At 50.7% G+C, this 24802-nt stretch overlaps 2 protein-coding genes across 3 annotated transcripts; both read right to left on the bottom strand.

The window, feature by feature from the left end:
- Positions 1-67: 67 nt before the first annotated feature.
- Positions 68-11013, bottom strand: pdia8 (protein disulfide isomerase family A, member 8). 2 transcript variants are annotated; one of them, XM_083679870.1, is made up of 13 exons: positions 10752-11013; positions 9713-9791; positions 8936-9053; positions 8708-8815; positions 6298-6427; positions 5813-5926; positions 5170-5295; positions 4808-4990; positions 4295-4403; positions 4019-4147; positions 3552-3631; positions 3197-3254; positions 68-3094 (listed from the first exon to the last, which is right to left on the bottom strand). In XM_083679870.1, exons 1-13 carry the CDS (start codon positions 10922-10924, stop codon positions 3005-3007), a joined length of 1497 nt encoding a protein of 498 aa, XP_083535996.1. In that variant the 5' UTR covers positions 10925-11013; the 3' UTR covers positions 68-3004. The 2 variants fall into 2 exon arrangements, with proteins under 2 accessions (XP_083535996.1, XP_083535997.1); XM_083679871.1 differs by lacking the exon at positions 4019-4147.
- Positions 11014-12849: 1836 nt separating this feature from the next.
- gon4la (gon-4 like a) lies at positions 12850-24767 on the bottom strand. Its single transcript, XM_083680152.1, is given in 25 exon segments — positions 12850-13940; positions 14209-14311; positions 14619-14929; positions 15133-15276; positions 15691-15888; positions 16047-16238; positions 16563-17852; positions 17997-18113; positions 18268-18418; positions 18778-18928; positions 19123-19300; positions 19525-19611; positions 19736-19934; positions 20204-20322; positions 20585-20625; positions 20936-21037; positions 21198-21384; positions 21533-21658; positions 21660-21710; positions 22086-22199; positions 22415-22510; positions 23013-23063; positions 23265-23315; positions 23524-23598; positions 24656-24767. Coding segments are annotated over 24 exon segments (4227 nt in total). The 5' UTR covers positions 23569-23598; positions 24656-24767; the 3' UTR covers positions 12850-13817.
- Between the last annotated feature and the right edge of the window lie 35 nt (positions 24768-24802).

The raw sequence follows: 24802 nt of genomic DNA, 5'->3' as shown, positions 1-24802 counted from the left end.
ATGCATAGTCCATGTACACCACACCACCAGAAACAAGCCAGGAGTCACACTGCAATCAAAGTCAGTCATGTCCTTTTAATAAATTGTGCCAGCATAAACTTTACAGTGAGAAAACAGAAAAGACATCTTTCCATTTCTTTGAGGATTTTGGGGCAGTTTCCCAGACACAGATTAAACCTTAAAACTAGATTATACCATAACTGGATTAACTAAAATTGCATTTCTCAAACATGGTCTAAAATAGTCCAAGACTTTCACTAATTACAGTTAAATAAATCAAATTTCCAGAATGAAAAGTAGAGCTAATTCAGAGTGAGGCGTTAAATCAGACTTGAAGGTTTAACTTCAGATTAGTGCAGTTATCAATGGTTGATGTTGAGTAATGACCCATGAACACCACAGAGGGCGGCCATGTTAGATAGGCCATGTCTAGTCTCGTCTGTGATCACGAGGATTCGTCTGCTTCTTCCTTTGTGTTTCATTCATGAAAACTTCAGGTTCTTTACTGGCATCTGCTGCAGGATCACGCAGATCTCAATAATGCTGTTTCTACTCAGTTAGTTTCAAGCGTTGTTTATTTCAAATAATACTTTTAAAAGCTTTATTTTCATCTCCCTCCATGGAATATATCTGATGTTCCTAAAACATGTTAGCATATTTAAAACAAAACAGTTTCAGAGTTGAGTTTGACTGTTGTTATGGACTTTTTTTTTTAAGCATGGCGATTCCGAAATTGAGATCATCTGAATATACGATCAATGCAGGTAAAAACTGTCTGGCGTTGTGTACAACTTAAAAATACCAGTGCTAGACAACTATCTGATGTAAACATCCCTTTAAGCACTTAAATTAAACTCTGTCCAGGAAACCACCTCATAGTGAAAAAGAGGGTAATGGTTTCCATGATTGAAACAATCAAAATGTACAGAAAGAAATCATAAGGCTGTAAGAAAAAAAATAAGGGAATTAAGCTTGAGAAACAACTTTTCAAGTTCACAGAATATGTACAAGTGATGTTACTGGATTGTTCATTCTCAAATTAATAAATATGACAGATAATAAATAAAACACAATAAATAAAACAAATAAGTTACTCAGAAATATGTGCCCTGCATTTAAAGGGATGTTCCAACTTTTCTATTTTGTTGTCCTGGTTTGGACCTGACCTTGGCTGTAGTTGATTAGCCAAGACAGTTTTTAAATTACATATTCAGCTTCCTTAGAAACTGAGTAGTCATATTCATTCTGAAAATATGCCAAAACACCGCACACACACTCAAAACCAACTCATATTATGACAGAATCCTCCTCTGAAGACATTTTTTCAAGATCACTTTACTGTGCTTTAATCCACTTGAGCAATTTTCGCGATTTGTTACCATGACAACAAAAATACAAAAGTGTATCACAGCGTCACCAAGTGCCTTTTCAGAAAAATAATGCGGACAAAGTCTTCAGAGGGGAATTCTGTCATAACAAATTAGATTGGAGTGTCTGCAAGCTACTTAAGTAACTAAAACCTGTCTGGGCTAATCAACTCTGGAAAAACACCAGGAAGAAGCAGTGCAGTCATGCATTTGAAGCCATGTTGAAATCTGCCGCTTGGCTGTCATCAGTTTCTTTCTGCCACCAATCCGTATATTGCCTTTATTACCAAACGAGGGTGACAGATGGAGAGTGAGAGGTTGATCGCTGTTTCAGTGCCGCAGAAACCTGCACATTTTTGTAATTCCCCCCCGAGGATCAATAAAGGCCATCTAAATGACCTCCTCTCAGTCGCTCACGCACACATCAGAAGGCCGGGGGGGAGACAACAGAGAGAGCTGATAACAAAAACATTGATAAAAATGTAAGGTTCCGTACGCCAGTGTTCCCTGAAGGACAACCAGATAGGACATTGCTATGGGGATCATCTCCAGCCTGGGTGTAAAGCCATGGGAGAGGTAGAGGAGGGACGTGACTGATGGGAGGTCAGGTGCTTCTACATCAGAAAGGGCACAAGGGGGGCATTGTGAGTGGCAGCGCAGGGGGCAGGGTTTTTACCCCGTTCACCACCCCTTGTGCACGTCCCTGGGAAGAAGCAGCTGTGAAACACAAATTCTCGCCCGAGGTCACGTCACCAATATCTTAGTGAGAAACGCCGGTCGACCCTTCGGACTGGGCTAGTCCGGTTCGGCAACAGCAGCCTTGGCCGGTTCCCAGGCACACGGGGCAGGCAGTGAGGGTTCTAACCTGATGTGGTGAAATTAGGACAAGGATGCAAACTTGGTCCCTTTGTCTTTAGCTGGTTCTGCCATCGCTAATGCTAGTTAGCGTAGTTAAACGAGCAAGAAAGTAGGTACGTGGCCATGAAGCAGGAAGAAGTGGTTGTGTCCAGGTTTATATACCTCAGGGAGGGTGGGGCCTCCTCAGACGCTGGCATGTCATTGGCCTTTACAGGCGCGTCGACAGGTCCTCAGCCAATCACGTGATGAGAGAGATCCCCATAGCAACGTTGTATCTGGTGAAGGGGCTGAAAGGGAACTCGTCCTGCCTGGAGGTGTTGAGCTCTGAGTCGACGCTGCAACGCTCGGATCACTGGTGAGCAGCAGCTGCATGACTGTTCACGTACGTTTCTGGCAGAGTTTGTTATTCAATATGTGTATTTTTGATTGAGAAGAATTTGCATTGTCAGTTTTGTGAAAGGATGGTTTAGAAGATTTAGTTGAGTCTGTTGTCTCCTCGTCCCTGTCCCCATGTCTCTACACCTGATGCTGTCCTCTGTCTGCTCTGTAGGAACCTGCTCTTCCTGGCCAATCACGAGGAGTTCTATTTCCGGAGAGTCAGTTGTTTTCTTTAAAAACGGCAGTTGTTAAAAAATATATATTGTTGTTGAGTGTGTTTTCAGATGATACTTAAAGGCTTAGCAGAATTCGTGACTCTACAGGAAGAAAGAACCCACAACCGTAATTCCAGGGGTCTCAAACTACATTTCCCATCATGCACCAGTCATCTCTTCAGCTGTTCACAGGTCCTCTCTCACCCCGCTTAGGAGGGGGGCTTGCGAGGCCTCTCTCTTCAGGTAGGTGATGAAGTCCTTCACTTCACGGGGTCCCTGCAATTACAGAGGAAAACATTCAAAGGCCATCAGACACAACCGCTGAACCACTGGTTCAAACAGAGCTGATGATGATGATGATGATGATGATGTCGTCACCTCGTATCTCCTGGGCTGGTCCTTCTTGCCTGACCGTGCCAAGTAGATGGTGGGAAAACTACAGAACAACAAGAGAGAAACAACATGAATGATCAGGAAGACTGAGGGGGACAGGAAACTAATTAGTTTACTTAGTTTGAAAATGTCTAGTTTATTTAGTTTTAAAGTGCATTTTCACTAAGGTCTCAACACACTATATATCATATTAAAACATACGTTAACAAAACATCAATAAAAGCCTATGGTACACAGTAACCTGGACGTGGGGAGCAGGGGAGGGCAGTGGGGAGGTGAAGGGTCAGGGTTAGACAGAGGAGCAGAGATAAAGGACAGGGTGGTGCGTTCGGTGTCTCACCCCTGCACATCGTAGCCCTGGGGAACATCGTTGGCCGTGGCGTCCATCTTGGCGATGACGATATTGGGGTCCCCAAGGAGCTACAGAGACGACACAACAGACGCAATCAACCAATAGAAGGACAGTACTGTGGATCATTTTCAGTGGCATACGCTACATAACAATCACTGTACAAGCAATGTTCCACGATGTTTAGATTGTATAGTTGTACAGTACGAGTATTCAATGTGGTACTCCATTTTTACCTGTATTGATCATATATTTCGATTTTTCTCCATTTCTGTCAGAATCGTAGGATCGCATATATATATATATAAAAAAAGTCCATAACTCTCAAATTCAAAACTGAAATTCTTGCCAATTCTTATAAATAAAATGCTCTGTTCTGTTTTAAACTAACTCGTAACGAATTAATCAAATAGTTAAACAGTGTGTGTGTGTGTGTGTTTGTGTGTTGCATCTCTGACTTGTTCAGCCAGCTCCTTGTATTTGGGCTCCAGGGTTTTGCAGTGGCCACACCAGGGGGCGTAGAACTCGATCAGAACATCCTTCTCTGGGTCGTTCACTATCTCCTCAAACGACTCTGCTACGACTACCTGCAAACACACACAATTACTGTCAATGTGTGTGTATGAGTGTGTGTTTGGAAAGAATAACAAGCACAAATGAATTGTGTGACGGAGTACTCAACTACTAGATATAAACACACACACACGCGCGCACGCACGCACACACACACACACCTTGACAGGGCCTCTGTTCTTCTCAGGAATGGGCTCTGACTTGATGTATCGTTTGAGTCGTCCAGCAAAATAGTCCTCCAGGAACCTCTGGAGGGATTTCCCATCTCGCCTGTGGAATGGGGTTAGGGTTAGGACGGCATCCTCTGCAAGGCAGTACCCCATTCACTGCCCTGGGGCACTGTGGTCTCTTGTACCACAGGGAGGAGCGCCACCTACTGGTCCTCCAACACCACAACCAGCAGCCTGTTTTGGTCCCCCATACAAGGATCGACCGAGGCATACCCAGCTTAGCGTCCCAGACCAGCCAGCAGAGGGATGCAGGGTGGTGTGGCTGCTGGCTGTTAGTTAGTGGTTTGTCTGATGGTGAACATGAGGTAGGGGGCTGGGGTTAGGGGGCTGGGGGGCAGGAGGTAGGGGGCTGGGGGGCAGGAAGTAGGGGGCTGGGGTTAGGGGGCTGGGGGGCAGGAGGTAGGGGGCTGGGGTTAGGGTTAGGGCTAGACATCTGTCACTCACGTGAACTCCTCCCTCATGGTGTACTTGTGCCCCGCCTGTGTCCTGATGGTGACGAATGGCAGGTCTCCTCCATCTGACGCCCCCAGCCCAAACTCCTCCTCCAGCTCGTCTACAAAGTCCCTCCGATTGGCTACAGCCAGACTCAGGCCCTGGGACACAACCTCTGACCCCACTTTCATCACCCTGGAGAGAAAGAGAGAGAGAGGGAGTGAGAGAGTGAGATGGAGAGAGAGCGATTTAATTTTAATTAGGTGTTTATATATATTTACTCAATAGAGCGGACGATTTCTAATTTGTTTAAAAGTTATTAAATAAATTAATAAATAAATAAAAAGGGTTAGAAGTGTTAACGGTGCACCGACCGGTTCCTCCAGTAGTTGGAGCCCTTGGGGTTCCGGAGGTAGTCCAGGTCGTAGTACGCAGTCAGCAGGTCCCGCCCCTTCAGCTTATCCTTGTTCTCATTGGTGAGATGTGGGCACATTCCAAAACTGTGGAGGGAGGAAGGAGGAACGGACCAATGAGGTTAAGACAGATACAGTGTGAACAGAAGACAGGAAGGGGAGGGGTGTGACGCTACATACACCTTCATACATCCCTCTGGGGCATGACCACGACCATGACCATGAACCTGAACATGACCACGACCATGAACCAAAACACGACCATGAACCAGAACCTGACCACGACCATAACCATGACATGATCATGAACCAGAACACGACCATGAACATGACCATGACCATGAGAATGGATTGACTGGCCGGGAAACCAAGGAGGAGAGTGGGAGAATGAGAGAATGACAATAACAGGTAGAGAAAGACATACAGATAAGAAGAGAGAGGGGAAGAACTCCAATGACAGACACACAGCAATCACAGACACACAGCAATCACAGACACACAGCAATGACAGACAGACAGCAGTGACAGACAGACAGACAGCGGTGACAGACAGACAGCAGTGACAGACAGACAGACAGCAGTGACAGTAGCGGTGGTCTCTCACATGTTGTCTCTGATGAAGCGTCGTAGAGAGGAGGTGGTGAGGGTCTCAGTGAAGCGGATCAAACTCTCTTCAAACTTGCTGCTGAGCCTCGGGGGTCTGAAGAGCAGGACGCTCCTGCAGGCACACAGGAGACAGGACCACCGTCAGACGCTACACAACGCCTTCCCCTCACCCTCACACTGTCTCTCCACCTCTCTTCCCCATCTTTCCCTCTCTCCATCACTCACTCTCTCATCCCGCTCCCAATCTATCCCACTCTTTCTGTGTCCCTCTTCCCCTTCCTTCCTCCTTCCATCTCTCTCACTCCCTCCGTCGTTTCCTTCAACCCCACACACACACACACACACACACACACACACACACACACACACACACACACACACACACACACACACACACACACACACACACACACACACACACACACACACACACACACACACACACACACACACACACACACACTCTTGGTCTGTCAGACTGACTCAGTGTCCGCTCCGTGTCTGAGGCCCAGGCTCATGTCGGTGGTGTGAGCAAAGCGGAAGTTGTCCCTCATGATGCTGGCGGCCTTCAGAAACTCTGTCAGCTGACCGCTGTCCGCCCCGGAGAAGAATCCTGGGGGGGGGGGGGGGGGGGGGGGGGGCAACACAACACAGATACACGGAAAGTTAAGGCAACGGCACAAAACTGTCTCCTGTCAGATCAGCAGCCAGGAAGGAGAGGAGATGAGGAACAGAAGCCATCTGAGAAGATGTTTAACATAACACACTCAGGGACACAAACCAAACAAGGACATTGAGTGGATAAACACAAGTGTCTCCTTCCTTCTACCAGTTACTCACCCACTACTACCTCTACCAGTTACTACTAACTCTACCAGTTACTACTACCTCTACCAGTTACTACTACCTCTACCAGTTACTACTACCTCTACCAGTTACTACTACCTCTACCAGTTACCAGTTACTACTACCTCTACCAGTTACTACTACCTCTACCAGTTACCAGTTACTACTACCTCTACCAGTTACTACTACCTCTACCAGTTACCAGTTACTACTACCTCTACCAGTTACTACTACCTCTACCAGTTACTACTACCTCTACCAGTTACTACTACCTCTACCAGTTACTACTACCTCTACCAGTTACTACTACCTCTACCAGTTACCAGTTACTACTACCTCTACCAGTTACCAGTCACTACTACCTCTACCAGTTACTACTACCTCTACCAGTTACTAGTTACTACTACCTCTACCAGTTACTAGTTACTACTACCTCTACCAGTTACTACTACCTCTACCAGTTACCAGTTACTACTACCTCTACCAGTTACTAGTTACTACTACCTCTACCAGTTACCAGTTACTACTACCTCTACCAGTTACCAGTTACTACTACCTCTACCAGTTACTACTACCTCTACCAGTTACTACTACCTCTACCAGTTACCAGTTACTACTACCTCTACCAGTTACCAGTCACTACTACCTCTACCAGTTACTACTACCTCTACCAGTTACTAGTTACTACTACCTCTACCAGTTACCAGTTACTACTACCTCTACCAGTCACTACTACCTCTACCAGTTACTACTACCTCTACCAGTTACTACTACCTCTACCAGTTACTACTACCTCTACCAGTTACCAGTTACTACTACCTCTACCAGTTACCAGTCACTACTACCTCTACCAGTTACCAGTTACTACTACCTCTACCAGTTACCAGTCACTACTACCTCTACCAGTTACTACTACCTCTACCAGTTACTACCTCTACCAGTTACTACTACCTCTACCAGTTACTACTACCTCTACCAGTTACTACCTCTACCAGTTACTACTACCTCTACCAGTTACTACTACCTCTACCAGTTACTACTACCTCTACCAGTTACTACTACCTCTACCAGTCACTACTACCTCTACCAGTCAACTACTACCTCTACCAGTTACTACTACCTCTACCAGTTACTACTACCTCTACCAGTTACTACTACCTCTACCAGTCACTACTACCTCTACCAGTTACTACTACCTCTACCAGTTACTACCTCTACCAGTTACTACTACCTCTACCAGTTACTACTACCTCTACCAGTTACTACCTCTACCAGTTACTACTACCTCTACCAGTTACTACTACCTCTACCAGTTACTACCTCTACCAGTTACTACTACCTCTACCAGTTACTACTACCTCTACCAGTTACTACTACCTCTACCAGTTACTACTACCTCTACCAGTTACCAGTTACTACTACCTCTACCAGTTACTACTACCTCTACCAGTTACTACTACCTCTACCAGTTACCAGTTACTACTACCTCTACCAGTCACTACTACCTCTACCAGTTACTACTACCTCTACCAGTTACTACTACCTCTACCAGTTACTACTACCTCTACCAGTTACCAGTTACTACTACCTCTACCAGTTACCAGTCACTACTACCTCTACCAGTTACTACTACCTCTACCAGTTACTACTACCTCTACCAGTTACTACTACCTCTACCAGTTACCAGTTATTACTACCTCTACCAGTTACCACTACCAGTTACCAGTTACTACTACCTCTACCAGTTACTACTACCTCTACCAGTTACTACTACCTCTACCAGTTACTACTACCTCTACCAGTTACCACTACCTCTACCAGTTACCACTACCTCTACCAGTTACTACTACCTCTACCAGTTACTACTACCTCTACCAGTTACTACTACCTCTACCAGTTACCAGTCACTACTACCTCTACCAGTTACTACTACCTCTACCAGTTACCAGTTATTACTACCTCTACCAGTTATTACTACCTCTACCAGTTACCAGTTACTACTACCTCTACCAGTTACTACTACCTCTACCAGTTACCAGTCACTCACCCACTACGCTGGCGTCAAAGTGATTGACGAAGGCTTCAAGGTCGGCCTCGCTGCGTAGGGTGACAGAGTTAGGCCCCGCCTGCTTCTTCATGTAGTGAGCAATGCCATCTGTATCAGAGACACACACACACACTCATCTGTATCAGAGACACACACACACTCATCTGTATCAGAGACACACACACACACATTCATCTGTATCAGAGACACACACACACACACACCCACCTGCTGAGCGAGGCCCATCATAGGATGAAGAGTCTTCTCCGTTCCTGAAGATCTTCAGAGTGGGGTAACCTGTGACCCCAAAACGCCCACACGTATCTGGGTTGGCTGTGCAGTCTACCTGAAGGAGAGAGAGATGGAGGGAGAGAGGGAGAGAGAGAGAGAGAGAGAGACCAAACACAGGGAGAAGAGAGAAATCGAAAGAGTGTGAAAACAAGAACGAGAGAGCAGGAGAGAGAGACAACAGTTATAGAAACATTTGAGAGACATTCTAAAGTATTTGTAGTCCTGTCTGCCTCCCCTGGGTCAGCCTGCTCTCCTTCCAGAGCACAGAAACACATGGTAAGAAACATCTCTGCAGGTTCAGGTATATCTAAGTATACCCCACTCTAGAAGTTCCCTAACCGGATCACTAAAGTCATTCTATTGTATAAGTCTTCTCAAGTTAAGTTAGAATGAGTTATAATTAAATGACAAAAAGAGCTTCCTCTTTCCCATAGACCTACACGGCTGCTCTCTGGTTACCTTCTACTGGGGATGACTGTGTTATGTAGTTGTTTCACTGACTTTAGTTGAATTTATGTATATCTGACACCTACTTTAGTTGAATTAGTGTATATCTGATACATACTTTAGTTGAATTAGTGTATATCTGACACCTAGTTTAGTTGAATTAGTGTATATCTGACACCTAGTTTAGTTGAATTAGTGTCTATCTGACACCTAGTTTAGTTGAATGAGTGTCTATCTGACAGGTTTCTTTCTGAAGCAGCCTCCTACCTTAGCCAGCGGGACGGTTCCCTTCAGCCGAGTGGCCGCGGTCTCAAAATCCGGGGCTAGTTTCTTACAGTGTCCACACCTGTACCAGGAATAAACACACACAGAAATAACAGTTAAAGCAGTTAAAATGGCCAAAAAAAACACAGTTCTAATTGAACAGCCAAAGTTTCTTCAGGGTTATGGACACTGACACCACTTGGACAGAGGCAGCGACCACCACTCTTAAAAGGCTGCAGTTCGCTAACCAGCTAACCTGCTAGCAGCGGGTTAAAGCTCAATATGCTGCCATATGAAGCATCTTTCTGGGTCGTATGGGTTAGGGTTAAGGTTAGGGTTACGGTCAGGGTTAGGGTTAAGGTTAGGGTTACTGTCAGGGTTAAGGTAGAGGACGGCAGGTTCACCATGCTCAGCGGGGTGGGGATAACGTTAAGACCGCCGGTAGGACGACTTCATCCCCGGAGGAGTCAACCCCCCCTCGGCAGCCGACACAGGCGAGCCTCGGAGCCCAGGTACCCACAACTGAGGTCCTGTCCGGCTGCGGTTCGCTGGTCTGTCCTGCCTGATGTGTTTCTACGGGTTGATAACCACCACGACCGCAGGTCTCAGTGGGTTTATGACCACGCTGCTGCCTGCAGCTGATGAAGAACAGCTTCTTTAACTGATACTACACACATCAGCCCCAGCAGAACAGCCTGAAGGTCTACACAGTAAATGCAGTACACTCAGATGCCTGTCTTTCTCCCCCCCCCCCCCTCCTCTCCCATCCTCCCCCCCATCCTCCCCCCTCCTCTCCCGTCCCATCCTCTCCCACCCCCCCCTCCTCTCCCATCTTCCCCCCCTCCTCTCCCGTCCCACCCCCCACCCCATCCTCTCCCACCCTCCCCCCTCCTCTCCCGTCCCATCCCATCCTCTCCCACCCCCCCCCTCCTCTCCCATCCTCCCCCCTCCTCTCCCGTCCCACCCCCCCATCCCATCCTCTCCCCCCCCCCCCCCCCCCCCCTCCTCTCCCATCCTCCCCCCCTCCTCCTCCTCGTCTCACCACGGAGCGTAGAATTTCACCAGCAGGGTCTCGTGCTCCGCCGCCAGGTAGTCGAAGTCCGCGTCGCCGAGCTCGAGCACGTTCCCCCTGGCAACGACCGTTACCGCGGAGACCAGCAGGGCCGCGGCCACGGTAACGGTAACGACCGGGAGGAGAGAGGACAGAGACGCCATGTTGCTGAAACAAGTAGAGAATGTACCGAACAAAACCACAAATAACTCAATAACAGCGTCAAGGTTGCGGAGAAGCCCGTTTCTCTCCGTTCACTGACGGTGATCCCCGCGTTCCGTGAGCAGCAATACATGAACTCCGCCCACCAACTTCCGGTGAATGTAAACGCCTACATTACGATTTCTTCAAAATAAAAGCGCCCAAGTTAAACGCCATACATCGTTTAAACATGAGGCACAGGGATTCACACTCACCTGATCCACATTCTACAAGTGTTGCTGAGTAGATTGGTCATTGAGATGAGCTGATATTTTACGATTATATCTCTGTTCAGCCCAGTTTATACACATATAATAGGCATGTGTAAAATTAAGTTTTTCCACCAATATGTAACCTGTAATGATCAAAATAGCTTTTTGTAGAAATTGTGTATATTTTCTGTTGGGTAATTTGTCATTATTTCAGCAAAAATAAGTGAACATATTGTGATCCCATCACTTTCCATTCGTCTCTTAAATCGCGCTTTTATGTTGAAATAGCGAAAACAAAACCGGAAGTCTTAATGTTTTGGAAGTGGTTGGTTATTAGCGCTCACGGAACACACGTCCACAGAGACGAGGGGCGGGATTTAAACAGGATGTTCCGGAAAACGACCATCTCATTGGCTGAACACGACTCACGCAGATGCGATGTAACGACTTAAAAGCTCCATTTCAACGTCAATCACAGTTCATCCAATGACTTAACATCCACAATATAGCAGAGAATGTCTCACCTAACACTTTATTAGGAACACCTGGACACATCCTCATGGTGGTCATCTCTTGAATGCCACAGCCTATTTGAGTATTGTTGCTGACCATGTGCATCCCTTCATGGCCACAATTGACCCATCTTCTAATGGCTCCTTCCAGCATGATAATGCACCATGTCACAAAGCTAAAGTCGTCTCAAACTGGTTTCATGAACATGACAATGAGTTCAGTGTTCTTCAGTGTCCTTCCCAGTCACCAGATCTGAATCCAATACAACACCTTTAGGATGTGGTAGAACGAGATTCACAGCTTGAAAGTGCACCTGAAAAATCTGCAGGAACTGCGTGATGCAATCATGTCATCATGGACCAGAATCTAAGAGGAATGTTTCCAACATCTTGTGGAATCAATGTCACGAAGAATTGAGGCTGTTTTGAGAGCAAAGGGAGGTCCTACCCAGTATTAGTACAGTGTTGTAATAAAGGGAGTATTACCCAGTATTAGTATAGTGTTGTAATAAAGGGAGGTCCTACCCAGTATTAGTACAGTGTTCTAATAAAGGGAGGTCCTACCCAGTATTAGTATAGTGTTGTAATAAAGGGAGGCCCTACCCAGTATTAGTATAGTGTTCTAATAAAGGGAGTATTACCCAGTATTAGTACAGTGTTGTAATAAAGGGAGTATTACCCAGTATTAGTATAGTGTTGTAATAAAGGGAGGTCCTACCCAGTATTAGTACAGTGTTCTAATAAAGGGAGTATTACCCAGTATTAGTACAGTGTTGTAATAAAGGGAGTATTACCCAGTATTAGTACAGTGTTGTAATAAAGGGAGTATTACCCAGTATTAGTACAGTGTTGTAATAAAGGGAGTATTACCCAGTATTAGTATAGTGTTGTAATAAAGGGAGTATTACCCAGTATTAGTATAGTGTTGTAATAAAGGGAGTATTACCCAGTATTAGTATAGTGTTGTAATAAAGTGCTCGGTGAGTGTATATACAGGAGAACTCTCTCCCACAAAACAGTGTATTTTGTAGCAGCAGGAGTTGCTAAAGAGAGAAGGAGAACAAACATGGCTTTCAAAACATTATTTTAGATATTAAAAGGCAATTTTAGGACATCTGAAAAAACGCATGGCGTGTTTAGTAATTGAATGTTTTTTTTCCCCAGTCTTTGAATGAAGAGAACAACATTATTCTGTCATTGAATAGAACAAATGTCTACATTTTACTGGAACATTCCTACCTGTCAGAACCACACTGACCTTTAACCTTCTATTACATCATACAACAAACATAACACAACAAAGACATAACAGCCAATCTATCATCTATTTCTCCTTTGTTTCACCAGTTTAATTTCTGTCTGCCATTTATCCCCTCATGATTGTGCTACAACCTCTTCTGACTCACAACACCTCCACGTGTCTGTTTGCACCAGGGGAGGCTGGTGGAGGCTCATTGTAGTGCATAGAACGTAATCAGGAATGGTATCAAACCAGTCCTTATTCTATTCCATTCTCTGCATTACAATGAGCCCATCCTCTGATTTCTACCTCCACCAGCCTCCCCTAGTTTGTCATTAATGTTAAATGTCCTCCAGAACACTCAATAGAATACGACACAAACGGCTTCCAGATGTCTCCTACAGTGTGCAATCACTTCCTCAAGCGTCTCCATCCTGTTTCACACCACAATGTTCCTTAGTGTCCCACAACAGCACAGGAACTCATGCGACCAGCACATAACTGGAAACGTTGTATTGGGTCGGGAGCTTCAGCTAGAAGCTTCTGCTAAATGACTTCAATGTAAATGTATTGTGCGCAAACTCAGCTTGTCCAGTCTTCACAGTCATCACATGTCCCACAGTCTGGAGTCTGTGCAGATGATTGAATGTGAGGGTACTGGGTGTCTCCAACCCTAACCCCCTGGGTGTCTCCACCCCTAACCCCCTGGGTGTCTCCACCCCTAACCCCCTGGGTGTCTCCAACCCTAACCCCCTGAGTGTCTCCACCCCCCTGTACTGTTGTTGAGGGAGGTGTGCAGCACCCGGCCCGGCCTTCAGGGTAGCTGGTTCCAGGTCCGAGGTGGCTCAGACTGCGTCAACCCAGGTTCTGTTGCTCCGGCGGGGGGTTGGGGTCAGTCTGGGTCCGGTTCTCTGGCGCTGCTCGGCTGCTCTGAGGCGCTGGTCTCGTGGTCGGAGCAGGCTTGTTGCATGGCGGAGCGAAACAGACGCATCAGATCCTGGAAGCGTGCGCCGACCTGGGGGGGAGGGGAGGGGAGGGGTTTAGAATACGTCACTGGGGGCGGAGCGTAGAGAAAGAACTCCACCAATGGCCTAGCTCCATTTGGATAGGTGTAGCCAATAGTGTAATGGCCTGGAAATAGGCCACTTGGCCTTCCAATAGGCTAGAGGACCCTCCACAAGGGGGCAGTGTTAACGGTCTAAAATGGAACCAGGCCTGTGTTTGATGTCTGTGTTCCTCTGTTGAAGCCTCTCTCTACAGTCACCACCACGCCTCTCTCTCACCTCACGGGCCGTCTTGTTGCCAAGTTGGGCAGACACGGTTCTGAAGGTCCTCTGGGTCGCTCCTTTCTGCTTGCAGGCTGTCAGGATGGCCCGGTCTGCCTCTCTGTTCAGTCAGCAGAACAAACGGAACAAGGTTAAGTAGAACTAATGAGTATTCATTTAACCCACCAACTGCCAAAGAATTCCGGAACACTCACCACCTAGAGTGTTGAGTGTTCTATGTGGTGTTTACCTAGCAACAACACTATGATTGGGCACAAAATGAAGCACCATAATTTATGCATTTCTGGTGAATAAAGTCACCCTTGACACTCTAGAATGTTGCCAGTTTGAGAGACTTTATTCACCCTCAGCACTGAATGAGTTAACTAGACCTCTGATTAGAAAAGAACAGGAACGCTGTACTCAACCTGGTCCAGAGGATCACTTTCTCGCCAGTGGGAGTCAGAGAAATGTTCTTGGCACAAACTGGGCGGTCCGAGAGGACGGAGCCGGACCCCTCCTCCTCCTCTGTTTGTTGGACTTTTTTTGTTTTGGGATGCTGACGTCTCCGTGTTCGACTGGAGGTCTTCCTGGAGGTGGAGGCGGTGTCTCTCTCGTCCCTCTCAGCTTCAGCAGGACCAGGCGGAGAGGACGGAGGGTGGAGCTCGTTGAAAAACACCCAGAATTCCTCCTGCAGGTGGGTTTGGCCGCTCAGCAGGGAGGTGATCTGAGCTTTCATCTGAAGGACAGAGAGACAGAGCATTAAACGTGTAGCTCAGTGTGCCCCCCCCCCCCCGGTGTAGCTCAGTGTGCCCCCCCCCCCCCCCGGTGTAGCTCAGTGTGCCCCCCCCCCCCCCCGGTGTAGCTCAGTGTCGCCCCCCCCGCGTAGCTCAGTGTGCCCCCCCCCCCGGTGTAACTCAGTGTCGCCCCCCCCCAGTGTACCTCTGTCATGCCAGCAGCGTTGAGGGCGCCCCCCCCCTGCAGGACGCTGACTATCTGGCGGTAGTGGGAGGAGTCCTCCCCCACGCTGAGCTCCAGCTGCCTCAGGAAACGCCGACTCCGCTCAAAGGCCTGCTGCTCTGCCAGCTGAGGGGGGAGGGAGGGAGGGGAGGGGAGGGGAGGGAGGGAGGGGAGGGGGGAGGGAGGGGAGGGGAGGGGGGGAGTTGCATAAATACCAATAGTACTCTATCCATAAAAGGCTAATATTGGCTGATAACACTGTGCCTCACTCACCCACCCACCCAGCAACCCAGCAACCCACCCACTCACTCACTCACTCACTCACTCACTCACTCATCCACCCACCCACCCAGCAACCCACCCACCCAGCAACCCACCCAACAGCAACCCACCCACCCAGCAACCCACCCACCCAGCAGCAACCCACCCACCGACCCACCCAGCCACCCACCCAGCAACCAGCAACACCAACACCAACTAGTGTACAACAAGGTCAGGTTCAGCTGGTTCCTGGTAGGTGTGTAGGAGGGGCCTGCGTACCAGTCCACACTGCTGCGCCTGCTCTGGGTGGAGGAAGGCAGCGAAGTCCCTCAGCAGCTCCGGCCAGCCGCTCAGAACAGACCGGAGGCTCAGGAACAGATCCACAGAGCTGCGCTGCTCCACCGCCCGCTCAAACTCCTCCAGAACCTCCAGAAACGCCTCCACCTGCCCCGGAACCTGCTGCAAGGACTCACACACCTGGAGAGGGAGGGAGGGAGGGAGGGAAGGAGAGAGAAAGAGATTAATATCTGATTATTAGATGACTGATTTGATACCTGACTGTTAAAAGACTGCTACACCTGTGTACCTGTGACTGTAGATGGGCAGATCAAGGTGTGTGTGTGTGTGTGTGTTACCCTGTTGAGGTAGTCCTGAGCGAAGGCCGTGTCCTTCCTCTCTCTCAGCTCATCATCGTCATCATCATCGAGGAGGAAGAGTGGAGCGGTGGACATCCCCCCTCCTCCTCCCCCCTGGCCTGGTGGGGAGCAGACTCCTCCCCCCTCCTCTGAGTCCTCCGACGCCAACCACGACAGCTTCTCCATCGTCTCCTACACACACACACACACGCACATACGCACACACACACAAACGCACCCACACACACGCACGCACACACGCACACACACACACACGCACATACACACACACGCACGCACACATACGCACACACACACAACAATACATTTAAGTTCTGTAGAGCACCTAATTTTACAAAAACAAAACAGTCCTTTGCATACAAAGTATCACGTGGTCAAAAGTACTACAAGCATTTTGCGTTACCTAACCCTAACCCACAACATCCCCACCAACATCACTACAACATCACTCCAACATTACCACAACGTCAATACAACATCACCACATATCCTCACCTGCAGCTCTGGAACAGACAAGGTGGACTCTTCAGAGGCTGGGGACATCACCTGCTCCTCCTCCATCCCTCTCTCTTCTCCTCCTCCGTCTCTCCTCTCTTCCTCCCTTCCTCCGTCACCCAAGTCTACCTCCGCCACCCCAGGCGATGACGCCAGTGTCATGTCCTGCCACCCTTCAGAGGGGCCCACGGTGTCACTACCCTGGGGACTGGCAGACGACTCGGACAAGGCCAGGTGGGGCATTCCAAAATCACCACCATCATCATCCTCCTCCTCCTCCTCTTCACCACACTCCTCTTTCTCTCCATCCTTCATCTCCCCCTCCTCCTCCACTCTACCTGTGTCCCACCCATCCTGTCTCAGGGTGTTCCCCAGGGCAGGGGTCTCTGTGGAGGTGGAAGGCTGGTCTGAAGGTCCCTCTCTCCGGCTGGTTCTGGAGGCTGGGGCGTTGGGTTGTTCACCGTGAAGCGTAGAGCCAGAGGTCTGGTTCCTGACGCTCATGTAACCTGACCTAGTCCTGCTCCGGGGACCCACCAGGAGATCTACCCCCCTCTCGGCCACCCCAGAGGGGTCTGGGTAGACATCTACCCCCCTGTCGAGCACCACCGTGGGGCCTGGTTGGAGAGCCTCTCTGCAGGGAGAGTCTGCCAACGCCCGGGGTCGCCTACGGAGGTTGGCCAAGGTGCTGAACCGCTGAGCGACAAGGTCTTTAGCCAATGGGGCGGACTTTGACGACAGAAGAGCCAATGGCATAGCACCAGGGGTGGGACCAATGACAACGATGGCCACGGGGGCGGGCAGATTGAGGATGACCTGGAGGGGTCTTTGGGAAGGCTTGGGATGAGGTTTTTCAGGATGAGGTTTTCCGGGATGGTTTGGGTGAGGTTGAGAAGTAGGACGTTTGGACCTGGCAGGCTCGCTGGGCTGCAGCCTGTGGTTGGCCATGCACCGCTGAATAAGTGCACGTGTCTCCGAATTATTTTCTGAATGTGCAGTTCGACCTCCCAGACTGTGGGTGGCGCTGTGAGACACGGCCAGGGACAGGGAGAGGTCACAGCGCGGGGGGTTCAGGCGTCTGAAGCCACAGCGCTGGAAGGAGAGGCCCTCCGGGAGCTCGGGGGGGTAGCGGGTCCCCGGGGGGAAGCTGTAGGCTAGCACGCGCTTGGAGGGAGGGGCTTTGTTTGACTGACAGGGGGGCTTGGTGGTGGGTGGGGCTGGAGAGGACACAGCGTCCGTGGCGGGGCAGCCGTTGACTTCCTGTACCGCTTCATAGATAAAAGGAAGACTATTCTGGAAGAAGAGACAAGCGTTCAGATACTTTTTGAAATCTCCATCCATCTCATCAGAGGGCAAGGAATTACCATCACTACGGTTCCCACTAATCCAGTCATATCTACACAGGGCCAGGGATCAGTGTGGAGGTGCAGTACCTACCTTCAGCCACTGGGGCATGTCCCTCTCCTCTCTCTCCACCGGGGGGCGCCAGTCCCCCTGCTTCACTCTGCCACAGGCCAGGGGCATCGGTTGAACCACCTTGTGGAGCCGGTACGCCTGGGACACACACACACACCAGGTGAGGGTTTTCGGTTTTTTAGTCGTACGTGTCGTTGAATATTAACTACAATATTTGTTGTATTGTTTTGGGACCAGTCTGTGTGTGTGTGTGTGTGTGTGTGTGTGTGTGTGTGTGTGTGTGTGTGTGTACCTTGATGACATTGTCAGGCTGGGAGGGTTTACATTTGTCCAGGATGTGGTCTTTGAGCTGGGTGACCCTCTTCGCCCGGAGGAGGTAGTGACAGAGCATCTCCATGGGGCGCAGGGTCTCCTCCAGGCTCCTCAGACCCAGGGCCACCAGGCTGGGGGGGGACGGGGACACACACACACACCATCATTGCAACAACTATTATTTTGATTCCATGTATTTCCTGTCTGTCACCAAATTAATAACGTGTGTGTAAACCAAACCAGCGTGAGGTAAACTCTTCTCCATCACAGCTGCAGCTTCTACCTCCCAGACCGTTCATCAGCAGGGGAGGCTGGTGGAGGTAGACATTGGAGGATGGGCTTATTGTAATGCATGGAACGGAATAAGGAATGGTATCAAACACATCATTCCGTTCCATGCATTACAATGAGCCCAATTTCCACCTCCACCAGCCTCCCCTGATGTGGACATCTGAGACATGGACTAGTGTGGGTCCGTAGCGGGCCTCACCAGTCCTCGCCAGCGGTGAAGATGCTGGTGGTCCGTAGGGAGTGCAGGGCGGGGTCCAGGCTGACCAGGGGCAGCAGGCGGGGGAACAGGAACACCGGCCGTGTGGCAAACAGCCAGGCCAGCTGTGGGGGCATGGTGGGGTGCTTACGGACTGTAGACACACACACACACGCGCACGCGCACACACACACACACACACACACACACACAGCGAATGAACACCTTGTGCACATTTTACCACAACTAATGAAATCAAATATACAAAAACCCTCGTGTTGTTCTGTCAATCTCTTACGTGTGCCTGTACACACACACACACACACACACACACACACACACACACACCTCGTCTGCACTGCCGTGGCTCTGCGGGTGGCTGTTGGCAGCGGGGTGCAGACAGCTTCATCTCCTGCAGCAGTGACAGCGCCCCCTGCAGGTTGGAGGCTCTAAACACACTGAGATAGCCTGGCTCCACAGACCCCCGGGACAGCTCCCCCCGCTGGGCAAACATCTGCAGCTCACCCTGGGGGGGGCGGATAGACAGAGAGAGAGAGATGGATAGACAGCAGGAGGGAGATTGAGAAAATACCTGTGTCAAAATGATGTGTTAAAGCTATACTGCCTGTACAGTTGTGGAGCATGTGAGTGTGTGTGTGTCTGTCTGTGTGTGAGTGTGTGTGTGTGTGTCCGCCTGTATAGTTGTGGAGTATGCAGGTGTGTGTGTGAGTGTGTGTGTGTGTGTCTCACCAGGAACTGCTGGGTGGTGTTAGCCTCTCCTTGTAGCTCTGGTACTGGGCTGCTCAGCATGTGGACCTGGGTCAGGAGCTGGACATGCTGCACACACACACACACGATCAACACACACACACACACACACACACAATGACATACTTGTATGATTCGACTAATAATAATCCAGTGTGTGAGTGACTGAGAAGGGTTAGGGTTAGGGTCAGACCTGCTGGATGTGCTGCTGCAGCTGCAGCCTCTGGGGGGCGCTGAGGGTGGGGCTGAAGGGCTGGGGGGGCCGGGGGGGGCCGCGGGGGGGCAGCAGGCCCTGGCTCTCTAACAACGCTCTGCGCTGACGCACAGCAGCCAGCTGCTCCTTCACTGTCCGGTACCGACCCAGAGGAGCCTCCGAGACCGGCTCCTTCAGCCTGGGGGGACGGGACGGGACGGGAGACGGGGGGACGGGACGGGGGAACGGGGGGACGGGGGACCGGGGGGACGGGACGGGAGACGGGGGGACGGGACGGGAGACGGGGGGTTATTGGAAGAGAGAAATAATAATAATAATTATTGGTGTGTGCTTGAGAGTTCCTCTGTGTGTGTGTGTGTGTGTGTATGAAAGAGAGTTCCTGTGTGTGTGTGTGTGTGTGTGTATGAAAGAGAGTTCCTGTGTGTGTGTGTGTGTGGGGACACTAACGGGATGGTTTGCGGGGTGTTGAAGGTGGTCTTCCCAGGAGCAGGGGTCTCTCCCTCCCTCTCCTCCTCTTCCTCATGACCCTCTTCATCCTGCTCCTGAGTCCCCAGCTCATCCTGGAACTGGACCACAGAGAGGAGCGGGATTATTAACACACACACACACACACACGATCAACACACACACAAGGGGAGGCTGGTGGAGGCAGAAATCATTATAATACATGGAACTGAATGAGGAATGATATCAAACGTGTGTTTGTGTTTGATCCCGTTCCTCATTCTGTTCCATGTATTACAATAAGGCCGTCCTCCGATTTCTGCCTCCACCAGCCTCCCCTGACAGAGGATCGGAGGCCAGGGCAGCAGAAAGACACTGTCTTACCGTCTCAAACAACTCCTCCATCAACTGATTCACTTCCTTTTCTGGGAGCGAGAGAGAAGAAGAAGAGAGAAGAAGAGAGAGAGAGAGAGAGAGAAGAAGAGAGAGAAGAAGAGAGGTGGATGTTAGGAAGAAGGGATAATCCAGATGAGTTTGAGATGTTGACTAGAATGTGTGTTTCAGTGTCCTGTAGCTTTGAAGCCAGGGGAGGCTGGTGGAGGTAGAAATGAGCCCAGCCTCCGATTTCTACCTCCACCAGCCTCCCCTGTTTGACATCCTTTTCTCTAGTGAGGGTTAGGGGGAGGGGCATATGTGAGTTGATGGACAGGTGAGCCTGTCTCCATGGTGACTGACTGGTGATGCGGACGGCGCGGTCGTTGCGGTAATCCTCGACGTCTGGCTCGTCTGGCTCCGCCAGGAAGTTATACTCTGGGTCATCATCATCATCCCCCTCTTCTAGAGAGAGAGAGGGAGAGAGGGAGGGAGAGGGAGAGAGAGGGAGGGAGGGAGAGAAGAAAAAAATTTGAGGGAGAGTGCGCTAGCTTGTTTTTCGCACGTGTACACACACACACACACACACACACACACACACACACACACACACACACACCCTCACCTTCGTTGTCCGTGTCAGAGGTCATCAGCCCCTGCAGCCAGTGCGTCCACTCTCTGTCCTCGGGGGCGGAGTCATACATGTCGGCCGTGATGTCAGGGAAGCGTAGCTCCGCCTCCAGCCGGCCCAGGGGGACGTCCCTCAGCGGACGCTTAGAACGCGTACGACATGCCATCAGACTGTCCAGGGGCTGGGGGGCGGGGGGGGGAGATGTGGTTTTATAGGGTGAATAATGTGTTGAATTAGAAACTTTAAAACTAAATAAACTAAAAATGTTCAAACTAAATAAACTAGAAACTTAAAAACTAAATGAACTTGGGGGGTGGGGGAGGGGCTACCTGGTAGGGCTCCAGACAGACGGGGCCAATGGCCAGCTCCTCCTCCACGGCGTGGAGTTTCTCCAGGAAGCTGCAGTCTGGGGGGGCCCTGGAGGGGGGGCCGGGGGGCTGGGGGGGCGGGGGGGGGGCCCATAGGGACCACCGCCACCCTCAGGTGTCTGGCTCTACTGCGGGGGCCCTGCGGGGGGAGGGGGAGGGGGAGGGGGAGGGGGGAGACATGGCATGTTGGAGCTAACAGGATAAAGGAATGGAGACATTTTACTGATCTGCTTATGGAGCTGAAATCACCAGGGCCCATAACCCTGAGATTAACCTTGAGATTAACCTTGAGATTTGTAGGTTTTTGTTGTGTATTTGGTGTCGAGAAACAAAGAAAAAAGGATAATTCCAGTGTGGACATGCATGTGTGACCAGGTCAGCAGAGGTCAGCAGAGGTCAGCAGAGGTCAGCTCAGCCAGGTTCTGAATACTCAGACCAGTATAGTTTGGCCAGGGGTGTGTTCTGGGCCACAATCTGTGATGAGGACAGGTGTGTGTGTGTGTGTGTGTGTCACCTGAAAGGGGCTGCAGCTGCCATCATTGTTGTCGGTGTGTATCCCCCTGAGGAAGACTCCTCCTCTTCCTCTCGGAGACGAGGATGTACTCTCCATGTCACTCTCCTGGAAGGTCTGACACACACACACACACACACACACACACACACACACACACACACACACACACACACACACACACACACACACACACGTTGCAATACCATCACAATAAACAAGGATATGACATCAGTGACCAAGAGACTGCATGCAAAGACACGGTACGTAAACTAACACCAAAACACTCAGGAAACGCTACTGAAACGTTCATCTGATCTCTAATATCTCACATCTTCGGCTGTCTCGTCCTCATCCTCTTCATCGGGGCGGTACTCTTCATCAGAGGAGTCTTCCTCCTCCAGGGGGATGTCAACAAACTGGGGGGCCTAAAATGGAGGGGGGGGGGGGGGGGGGGCAGGTTCCTCAGTCATTACTAATGGTCATATGGCAGAACTGCCAGTCAGGTCATGTTTGTACTCGTGGAGGCTAGTGGAGGCTAGGGGAGGTAAGAATCGGAGGACAGGCTCATTGTGATGCATGGAACGTGTTTGATTCCTCATTCTGTGAGCCTGTCCTCTGATTCCTACCTCCACCAGCCTCCCCTGGCCTGTCCTCTGCTAACACCCTAACCCTACCTCCACCAGCCTCCCCTGGCCTGTCCTCTGATTCCTACCTCCACCAGCCTCCCCTGGCCTGTCCTCTGCTAACACCCTAACCCTACCTCCACCAGCCTCCCCTGGCCTGTCCTCTGCTAACACCCTAACCCTACCTCCACCAGCCTCCCCTGGCCTGTCCTCTGATTCCTACCTCCACCAGCCTCCCCTGGCCTGTCCTCTGCTAACACCCTAACCCCAACAGCAGCACCACAGTACGATGATGATGAGGTACCTTCACTTGATTGACCTTCTTGATGGGAGAGATGCTCCAGGCTGGAATGACCTGAGACACACACAGGTTGGGGGTCAGGGTTACACACAACACCAACACACAACACCAACACACAACACACAACACCAACACACAACACACAACACCAACACACAACACACAACACCAACACACAACACACCAACACCACAGAGACTAAACTACACACCTCACACACAACCCTGTTTAACACACAACAGGCAGAGAGCTCACCACTCCTTTCTCAACCACCTCCTTGAACTTGGAACGCGTCATCTTAGGCTCCTGAGAGAGAGAGAGAGAGAGAGAGAGAGAGAGGGAGAGAGGGAGAGAGAGAGAGAGAGAGAGAGAGAGAGAGAGAGAGGGAGAGAGGGAGAGAGAGAGAGAGAGGGAGAGAGGGAGAGAGAGAGAGATACACAAAAAGGACTGTAAACACATGACAACTTTCAGATGTAAAAAATTAATTTCTAAATCAACCTCCGCTGTCACTTACAAACACAGGGACAGACTCCGTCTCGTTGATGGCAGCCTTCATCATGGCCACCACATGCTCGTTGGTGATCACTTCCTGTTGGTCAAAGATCAGACATGTTGAAACTCAGCTGGGCTAATAATCACAACAACACAAACACCCTGCCCTGCCCCGCCCCCTGCCCCCTGCCCCGCCCCCTGCCCCGCCCCCTGCCCTGCCCTCTGCCCTGCCCTGCCCCCTGCCCTCTGCCCTGCCCTCTGCCCTGCCCTGCCCCCTGCCCTCTGCCCCCTGCCCTGCCCCCTGCCCTGCCCCCTGCCCCGCCCCGCCCCCTGCCCTCTGCCCTGCCCTGCCCCCTGCCCTCTGCCCCCTGCCCTGCCCTCTGCCCTGCCCCCTGCCCCCTGCCCTGCCCTGCCCTCTGCCCTGCCCTCTGCCCTGCCCTCTGCCCCCTGCCCCGCCCTCTGCCCCCTGCCCTGCCCTCTGCCCTGCCCTCTGCCCCGCCCTCTGCCCCGCCCTCTGCCCTGCCCTCTGCCCCCTGCCCCGCCCTCTGCCCCCTGCCCCCTGCCCCGCCCTCTGCCCTGCCCTCTGCCCCCTGCCCTGCCCCCTGCCCCGCCCTCTGCCCCGCCCTCTGCCCTGCCCTCTGCCCCCTGCCCCGCCCTCTGCCCCCTGCCCCCTGCCCTGCCCCCTGCCCCGCCCTCTGCCCTGCCCTCTGCCCCCTGCCCCGCCCTCTGCCCTGCCCTCTGCCCCCTGCCCTGCCCTCTGCCCTGCCCTCTGCCCCCTGCCCCGCCCTCTGCCCCCTGCCCTCTGCCCTGCCACCTGCGGTCAGAGAAAAGCATTGTTTCTCCTTTTGACTCTATACTCCAAAAGTCTGGATTTGAAATCAAATAATTACTATGAGGTTAAAAGATTCTCAGTTGTTATTTGAGGGTGTACATATTGGTTTTACCATTTAGAAATGACAACCATTTTTATACATAGTCCCCGTATTCCAGGCACCAAATGTATTGGGACAGTGTGCTTGACGGGATGCAGTCAGTTTCCTGATACAGCAGCTCTGTAAGGAGGTGTCTCTACGTGGCCATCTTGAGGATGTGACTGAACGTTCCCACGTCAGAGGAGTCTGGATGATTCTACCCCCCTGGACTGAGGTACTCACGTGGATGATGTTGCGGACGTTAGCCGTGGTCAGGTTGTGCTGTCTGGACTTGCTCTCCAGCTCGCGGTCCAGCTCCCTGTCAATCTCCACCTCTGGCCCCGCCCCTTCACTCTGCCCCTCCCCTCCCTCTTCATCCAGCGCTCTCCT

The sequence above is a fragment of the Argentina silus genome (assembly GCF_951799395.1).
Source record: "Argentina silus genome assembly, chromosome: 11".
Lineage (NCBI taxonomy): Eukaryota > Metazoa > Chordata > Actinopteri > Argentiniformes > Argentinidae > Argentina > Argentina silus.
Note: the sequence above shows the minus strand (reverse complement) of the source record. Positions and strands in the feature narration are given on the sequence as shown.

Bases quoted from the DNA above. Each gene is read 5' to 3' on its own strand.
- pdia8 (XM_083679870.1), bottom strand. From the start codon at position 10,924: ATGGCGTCTCTGTCCTCTCTCCTCCCGGTCGTTACCGTTACCGTGGCC. The intron at 9,054-9,712 runs GTAGGAGGCTGC...TCTCTCCTTCAG, and splicing joins GAACCGTCCCGCTGGCTAAG to GTAGACTGCACAGCCAACCC. The intron at 3,632-4,018 runs GTCAGAGATGCA...TCGTCTCTGTAG, and splicing joins ACAAGGAGCTGGCTGAACAA to CTCCTTGGGGACCCCAATAT.